The sequence below is a fragment of the Nannobrachium achirus genome (genome assembly GCF_963921795.1).
Source record: "Nannobrachium achirus genome assembly, chromosome: 21".
Lineage (NCBI taxonomy): Eukaryota > Metazoa > Chordata > Actinopteri > Myctophiformes > Myctophidae > Nannobrachium > Nannobrachium achirus.
Genome location: NC_137828.1, coordinates 57,357,775 through 57,366,961, shown reverse-complemented (window position 1 = coordinate 57,366,961; position 9,187 = coordinate 57,357,775). Strand labels below are relative to the sequence as shown.

Genomic DNA, 9,187 nt, shown 5'->3' with positions numbered 1-9,187 from the left:
TATAGATGATATCTTGAAAAATAACATGCAAAATGATAGCCAACTCAACAAAACAACTTACATTTTTAATACATATTTTACATTTCAAGTAAACATTTAAATCAGCATTTCAACCTCATGTTCACTCACCAATTCAGCAATCTGATTTCAGTCGGTGTTATGGAGAAACCGGGGTTAAACATAATCTGACTCCGCCAGATGGGGGCAGCAGTGAAACATGGAGCTCAGTCCTGTGAGCGCTGTCCAGGTGGAGCCTGCCCAGGTGCTGGTGAAAAAGGGTTGGGCTGCTGGATGCAGGGGGTCGGGCTTTGTTTGGCCGGATATTTCTGCAAGAGGACGTTGAGGGCTGATTTCTCCCTCCTGCTGGTTGCTTAGTGTGGGAAGCTATACATTCCTGGCTGCTCCATAATTTACCACAATTTAAGATCAAAAACATTTTGAAAGACATTTTATTTACCATGTAAAGTAATGCGTGAAACACATGCAGTTATATTTTACAATAAGTGAAAGATACCATATGTAGCCCTATTTCAGATTTGTTAGAATTAAATAATTGTTTTTAAATTTAAAATGGTTTTAAAATATAACCGGTGTTTACCTTGCTTCCAGCTGGGTCCCCATTATGGTTAATGCTGTGTCACAATCATTTTAACCAACTCGCGCTGTGTGCTTGTAGCCCTACATCTGCTATTTTTGACAGTTCTGAAAAATATCGAAACTTAGACTGATTGATTGAAGAAATTAGAAGTTTGCAATAGGAAAAAGTACAGTTTCATGACAGCACAAATCACTGGTACAAGGTCAACTAAAAGGAGATCCTAGTATAAGCGTTATGGTTTATTTACACAGGAATCTGACTATAACATTTAAAGACAGACGGATAGAACAGAGTACTAGACAATATTAAATGTTCTCTTCTGGGGGTCCCTGGCACAAAAAAAACATATTTTGAAACTAGGGGTGCAACATATCGAACCGAATATCGAAAATCGAACCGAACCGAAAAATATCGAACCGAATGACCCTGTACCGAACAAAACAATACCATACCACTCCACATACACATTCCCCTGGAACCCCCTCAAGGACCCCTAGGGGTCTGCAGAGCCACTTAGAGAACCACTACCCTATAGGTTGGGTACGGTATTGTTCAAATTAAAACAAATGATACATATTTATAAAAATACATTTATAAATCAATGACATTTCTGTTTATTTTTTGTATCGAAAAAGTATCGAACTGTGTCACCAAAATATCGAACCGAACCGTGAATTTTGAACCGTTGCATCCCTAATATATATATATAATATATATATATATATACATATATATAGTGTAAAAAAAAACATCACAAGGATGCAACTGGGACGTATCATCAGTGATGTAGCCTGGGGTCGACGGGTGTTTCGGGTCTCGCAACATCATACACCCTCGCCCAGGTGACCCAGCCGGGGTTGATCAAGTCCCGACTTACGTCCCAGTAGCTATCCACGATCAGTCCTATTAGGGAAAGACAGGGTCACTCAATATGCTGCACCGGAACTACTCTGCCGGGATTGGGGGTACTATTCTGGCGCGTGGAAGAACTAGGCTCTATGGGTTGACTCCTGGCCAGGCTCCTCCTACGTCTCACCAGGTCCACTCCTGCTCTCACCAGGTTCAGAACCTGTGCGTTGCACCAGACCCCAATCCAAACATTCCATTCAGCTGCTGCAGTTGAATGGCCCTCCTAAAGGCCTCACCGTTAGGGTTGCCAACTCCCAGAGTTTCAAATACGGGACACTTTCTAAGGAAACATGCGCCGCCAAAGGCGGCGCCGAAAAATCGCATATTTTGGTTATAAAGTTGGCTAAAACGGGCATTTTCCTATATTAAATCATATTTTTCCTTTCACAATATTAATTCGGGTGTCTTTGGGCCGAAAAATCTGATATTTTCGGTTATAAAGTTGGCTAAAATGGGTATTTTCCTCTATTAAATCATATGTTTCCTTTCACAATATTAATTCGGGTGTCTCTCAATTTTCCAAAACATATCGCCTAGGTCTACCTGGTCCTTATGTGCCCACTCTCTGGTACCCAACACTAGTTTAATCATATTGGCATACAGCAATAACCATTAGGTTTTAAAAACAAAATCAACGCATGCTTATGTTATTTCACATACCAGCCTGTCTGGGGTCGCTTTAGTTGGCAGACAAGATTATAGTGTTCCCAGGAATACCAATATCCATCCATGGCTTATTTTCTGTTGCTTGCCTGCTTTTTCACCTTTTTGTTTAGCCTATCACCTATCATGGATTCATGTCTAATATGTTTGTACATAATCTTCTGTCACACGTTTTTTTAAGACATTAAACAATGTTCTGAGCCGAGCACTGTCGTATGCTCGCTCGCACGCACTCGTTTCGTCTCTCGCAGGCAACTTGTGGAGTGAACCTACAGCCCATGCTTGGGAAGGGAGTGTGTAGGGGGCGGAGACTGTGTCTTAGCAACACTCAGAGCCGTATGTTAATAAGCCAATCAGCTGCTTACAAACAGTGCAGCGCCTCTCACAGCAATGGGATGCAGCACTTATCGTCTCAGAGGAGAGCAGAGTGGAAGTGGAAGCTCTCTGACAGGCAGAATCGCTGTCATTTCTCAATTAAATCATCCCGTCATTCATATTTATCCCCCAACCTTAAAATACGGGACAAAGAGCGTCCCGTTTCAGTTCAATACGGGACACGTCTTTTAGTTTCCAAAAAAGGGACGATCCCGTATTTTACGGGACGGTTGGTAACCCTACTCACCGTGGATTTGTTGGACTTCTTCCTCACGGAAGACACAGGCTGGGGCGCTAACCCAACCTGCTCCCGGGTGCCGTCTAAATTCCGGCCCTCAACCGAGTTTCCGGTGGTCACCAAACTATTCCTGGTTGTCACATAGTCTATTCCTATGAGCCACTATAAATAGAACTATAGTGTAAAAAAACATCACAAGGATGCAACTGGGACGTATCATCAGTGATGTAGCCTGGGGTCGACGGGTGTTTCGGGTCTCGCAACATCATATATATATAATTTTAAATGTAGGAAAAAAAGGGATTTGTACTCGAGTTGTGAGTGTGACCCATAAAAATTGGTCTGTGACTGTGACCCACTGTTTGCGAGAGTGGTTTGGGCATTAAAAAAATAACAGCTAGATGGCGCTCTTTCCACTGTGTGTAGCCGCATCTCAAAACACCGTGAAGTAAAAGCACAGACCCGCCGCTAGATGGCGCTCGTTGCACTGTAAGCACAGCACAGCTCAGAGAGCACAGAAACAAGCCCACCACAGCTAGGCTGAAATAACTGACGATCTGAGCCTCTGCTGCTGCATCAACTAGAAAAGCCAGTAATAGCGCTGTCTAGTCTTTAATTCACACCCCCCACTCCACACACACTAACACGGCATTGATGGTAATGTATGCGAGGAAACAACCGAGACTCGGCGATGGGTAAACACCTCTTTGTAACGTTTTATTTACTCTTTGACATTTTTTCCTCCTTCCTCTCCTATTAGTCTTCTCTGGCTGCGCTCTGACAGCAGGGCCGCCATTTTTATTGAAAACAAAATAAGTGTCTGTAGTAGAAAACTTGCACCGTTCAGCTGTTGCGGACTGCGTCTCGCAACGTTGACATTTTCAGTAAAAACATTCTAATTCACTTGCTGTTTCTTCTGTTTATGTCTTCCAGGTGTGACCGAAGAGACTCTCAGCCCTACCAGGTACTACTTGTTAGCTTAGCTTTAGCTTCGCTAGCGACGGGCTAGCGACAAAATAAGATTAAAATGGACACTCCGGTTCAAGGCTTCCACAGAGCACAACAGGCCGCATTCAGTGCGCAAAATTAAACCAAAAGTATGGGGGCTGGCGTCGGAATTTCACTGCAAAACTCTGCGAATGTTGGGTTTCTGAAAGCGTGTAGTCAGGAAATACGCTGAGAAATCAACTTTGGCGTCGAATCCAGTGTTTGTTTTTTTAGGATTCTGCACTGGCCACTTTTTTTTATATCAGCAGACAGCTCCTCTGGCTAATGGTAGCCTTACTCGGTTAGCCACTTGTCTGATAAGGCCTGTCCGCAATGTAACAACGTTGTGTTTATACACAAAAGCTCCCTAAAAAGATAACAACTCCACAACCATGTTTCATTTTTAATGCACACGAGACTTAATAGTTAAATGCTATTTCAGCGCCACAAATCCACTAATAACGAATAGATTTTCTGACTGCTAAAATGAGCGAAAACAACAATTTGACGTTTTGCTCGTACAGATTATGTGTAATAACTAAGGTGGAGCAGCATTGACTTGCCCCACATCTGATGATCAGTAATAATGGCTCTTTAACAACAATGTACACCTACGTTGCAGTATTGTAGATTTGATAGGCTTTATCATAGTTTCACCAAACAAGACATTTATGAGTATGAGTTGTGAAAAAGGGACCCCAATTTAAACAAGCCCAAAAGCCCATTTCCATCAATTAACTACACTGTTTTGTACCCTTTCCTATGCTAACCTCTATCAAAGTCTTCAATCACATATAACGCTTTACACACAAGGATCACTGCTCCAAAACCCATAGTTAAAATTGAGCATTGATTGAGCAACTTTGACACGGAGCAGAGTTACATACTTACAATGTACGTGACAAGACAGCCATAACATTGTCTTGATCAGAACAATATTGTAATGGTAGTTCAAATGTGTAATTCAGCATCATTGATATTGTTGTTGTCTTTTTTACAGACTCTCAAATACTCATCCAAAAGCCATCCAGGAGGGGACCACCGCCATGAGAAGACGCGAGACTTGGATGCCACTCCACCCTGCAAAGTGCTCAGGCGGTCTGACAGCCCCGAAAACAAACACATTGACAGCACGGGCCACAGTAGAGCGAAGGCTGTCCACACACACCGGGCCAGGGACAGGGAAGGAGGTGAGTTACCGAACATATTTTCAGAAAATATCTTCAAGCACAATCGTGAGGCGTTGAGTGATGATAGGGTTCAAATGGTTAATGTTAAAAGAAATATCCTATCACACAAAGATTTGGCACCCCCCTGTTGAAACTCTGAGGAGTCCCAGACCCCCGTTGAAGACTTAAACTCTTGCTTTTATTTGCATTTCATATGTAGGAAAAAGTAAGGAAATCAAGGTAAAAAAAACATAATTTTATTGAATCACCTCAATGACTTTGCTCCATTGATCTTTCCCAAGTCTGCTTGCCTATCTGAAATTAATGATGCTGAATGTTTTTCCCAGAAATGGTTTGCTTTTTTGGCTACAACAATGGAATAAGGTCCCTACATAATTTAATGTTTGAACAGCTACACATAGATAGCATGTCTTCTGTCAGGGGTGGAGGAGGCCAGGAGGGAATCCACTGTTTTGATTTTGGCAGTCAGCTTATCTGGGTTTATTGACACTATGCATGCATATCGTTTCATACCAGTGCTAGAATGTATTAATTTTATCAAGTAGAGGGTATTATTATTCTCGGATAACGCAAAATAATCCAATATTTCTTGTAAAATCTGTCAAGTCAGATACCTGTTTGTTTGGTGCATTAAGTTGTTTAAAATGCTAAAATTCTGAAATACTGCTGTGGAAAGATAGATTGTTGTCTTGCTGTAGTTGTACAATTGTAATAAGTACAATTTAAATGCACAGAATTCAGTGATCCTATATAAGGCTATATTTCATGCACACCCATGGATTTACGTTCTCTGTCGCTACGACTGATTTCAGTCATTTGGATCCCATAGAAGACAATATATTCAAAAGCATCTTCCATAAAAGCTCAATAGTCTTGGATATGTCATATAAAAGCAAAGGCTTAAAGCCTCTATCTGTGACTTATTCACCTGGTTGGCTGTATGTAGAACAGTACTAGGAACGATATTACTAAAACATCCTAATTAATTTAACATAATTGTTTAGGAATCATCATGTGGGGGCTCCTCGGCTTGGATAATGTTTCACAAATCGCACATTAGGACGCTCATACAAACATTTTCACGTGTGAGATTTAATTTTGCTTGAATCCATCCATGCACACCACTGACTGACCCAAAGGGACTCAACTGTCCACTGCAAAGAATGCATTGAATGCTTAATATCAGCCACTCCCAAAGAAAGTGTTGTATTGATGCTAAAGTTCTTAGCTAATGTTGAAAATATAGATTTTCAGGCTGAAAAACCTAATCTGTAATTGTTTAAACAGTTGGCCTTCATCAGGCATGTGTGCTTGGTTAAACCTATTCAGTTGACAACTGACAAGTTGTCATTCCAGAATATCTTGTAAAGCAGGTTAAACACATTCATTTTAGAATTTTAGGCTGTTTTCTGGAAGGTTTCACCCAACTATCAAAACACTGGCGCGTTTTGTTGTATTTCCCAATACAACTCTATATTGGCAATAGCAGAAGATCATATTAGAAAGGTGAGACCTACTTTGAAACCACAAATGCAAATTGGAATGTATCACTTGATTCAGCCTGTTGTCCATCTCGTTTCGAGCCATACACAGACTGAATGCATGTTGTCACCACAAATAGGATGGAACCAATTCCGGTTCCTCAATGTTGGATCCGGTTCCTTCGGATCCCAGCCCTATTCGGAGCAGATATGATCATGTGTAGGTAAAACATGATATGGGGCAAGACAAAGTTAAAACGGCACAGCAGCAACGCTCACCAGTGTCCAGTTTAGAACAACCGATCACTCACAACAGAGAAGGATTGGGACCATTATTTCAGTTGCTGAGTCTGGAAATGTCTGTGAAAATGTAGTCATAATGCACTTGCAACTCTTAGGATATGACAAGTTATGACAAGTCTCAAGTTAGACCAGGTGAAAGGGTGGGGGGGGGTGTGTGTGTGTGTGTGTGTGTGTGTGTGTGTGTGTGTGTGTGTGTGTGTGTGTGTGTGTGTGTGTGTGTGTGTGTGTGTGTGTGTGTGTGTGTGTGTGTGTGTGTGTGTGTGTGTGTGTGTGTGTGTGTGTGTGTGTGTGTGTGTGTGTGTGTGTGTGTGTCAGTCACATTAATTAGAAAGCAGTGATGGAAGGAGGTGATTTGTCAGGTTAAATGACTGGTATTTAGACTCTCGCTAGCTTATGTCACAAGACTGATGGCATTAGGAGACAGACTTCAGAATGTATAACTTTTTAAAACATGGTAAATGCCTCAGAATTCGAGTCACCATATTCTCTGCAAGAGCATTTACTATTTGAGTGGCTGCTCAATGTAGTAATTTCATCCCTACAGTCTATAATATTTATGTATCAACCCTTGAGTCTAGCATCTTCCATCAAATTTGGTAATGTAACTTTCATGGCCTTTTCAAGTGCCTTTGAAGGACTAAAGAGTAGGAGTTTTCACAAAGTTAGAACCACGATTGCAGAGACTGATGTTGCCCAGAGAGATAGAAGTAGTTTTACTGATTTGGTCAACTGCACACTGGTGGAAACTCTAAAACTGGGTAGAAACAATTAGAGATTGCATTGATTCTGTGTTGCAGAGCCAATGCAAAGCCTTTTGGGTGGACTTTCATATTGTTACTGTGATATTATTTGTTTTCAAAGCAATATGTGTAGGTTCCTCGCCGCTTCTATAGCAACTACATTTTAGATGCCACTTTTTGGTACTCTGATGCTACTAGTTATAGCTAGGGATGTTAATCGACGCATTATTGGCGAATCGACGCGTCGCGGCCGAAAATCGACGCGTCGATCGACTTTTATCACTTTTTTTTTCGCTAAGCAGCAGCTGAGAGGAGAGCAGCACAACGGCGCATTACTTTAAACAACACAACGTATGCTGCACCCATCAGAACTTGCATCAAAGCCCTAATAATAATGAAAATACATAATTGCTCTTCCTTGTTAGCATGGAGTCTGTTCTCTAGAGACTAGAAGCGGAGTGACAATAAGTCCATGGAACGTGCGGGAGCGCTGACCGCTCGCTCTCATATATCCCCGGTGTGTCGCATTAACGTTAACGACGAGTAGTGTGGTTTGTGATCATCGCACACAACGGCGACGCTGCCATTAACAAGCGAGCTTTCGTGTCAAGCGTGCATGCAGAGGCAGGAGGTAAACAAAAGCATCCAGTCCATAGAGATACAGTCAGGCAAGTCAGCGCGCACTGCTATGACGCGCACATCAGCACGGTCCAGCAGTGTTTCTCAACCAGTAGTCCGCGGACCTGACTAGCGCCGCATGCATGCGAATGCACAACACATGCAGGCGGCATGCACTCGTCTCCGACACAGACAGACACACACACACACACACACACACACACACACACACACACACACACACACACACGGTCCTCTCACATATGGAAAACATTAACGCTTATAACGTTTTTGAACGATTAAAACCTTTTTTGGGGGAAAAACTTTTGAAAAATAAAAAAATATATATATTTTTCGACTTTTCGACTCGTACTTTTTGAGTCGCGGTGAGCGTGAGTCGATCGACGCGTCGATTTCCGATTTTTTTTTCACATCCCTAGTTATAGCAACAACAATCTTCAGTGCGTTGTCAATGTTGCTAATTGTAATGGACGTTGGTATCGGCCATCTTGTACTACAATAGAAAAGGGTGGATTTTGATTCTGTGTTGGTGCCACTATCAACATAGCAGTTGTCCAATTCGCTCCAAACGTGGTACAAATATTGGTCATGTCGTCTGCTCCTTAACCAAGTACTTTTCTTGGAAATTGAATAGTTTACAATACATTAATATTGTTTTAATTAGGGCTACTACACCCGTAATTTGTACTATTTTCAAGTAGTTCCCACAGTGGATGGTTTCCTGACATGTCAACGTCGTTTGCAAATGGTAAATGGTGGATTTATATAGCGCCTTTATCCAAGGCGCTTTAAAAACAGGGATTGTGCATTACATTCACCCATTCACACACACTTTCATACACTGATGCAACCAAACCATGCAATGCACCAACCTGCACACCGGGAGTTCAGAGTCTTGCTCAAGGACTCTTCGACACCAACTCTCGGGGAGCCCGGGATCGAACTGGGAACCCTCAGTGTTCTAATGACGGTTTCTCTACCCCTGACCCACTGCCCCTGCCGTTTGTAATGTGGACTAATTTATCATGCAAAATTTGCTTTCATCTAGTTTGCATACATGTTGG

General features: G+C 42.0%; 1 protein-coding gene across 1 annotated transcript in view; it reads left to right on the top strand.

Annotated features, from left to right (window-relative positions):
- The first annotated feature begins 3,328 nt into the window (after nucleotides 1-3,328).
- Nucleotides 3,329-9,187, top strand: part of LOC308307180 (WW domain-containing adapter protein with coiled-coil-like) — a 55,433-nt gene continuing 49,574 nt past the window's right edge. Inside the window, exons 1-3 of the mRNA XM_080752351.1 lie at nucleotides 3,329-3,478; nucleotides 3,717-3,747; nucleotides 4,771-4,960. Of these exons, the coding sequence (XP_080608477.1) occupies nucleotides 3,438-3,478; nucleotides 3,717-3,747; nucleotides 4,771-4,960 (262 nt within the window). The 5' untranslated portion in view covers nucleotides 3,329-3,437. The remainder of the gene's footprint in view (nucleotides 3,479-3,716; nucleotides 3,748-4,770; nucleotides 4,961-9,187) is intronic.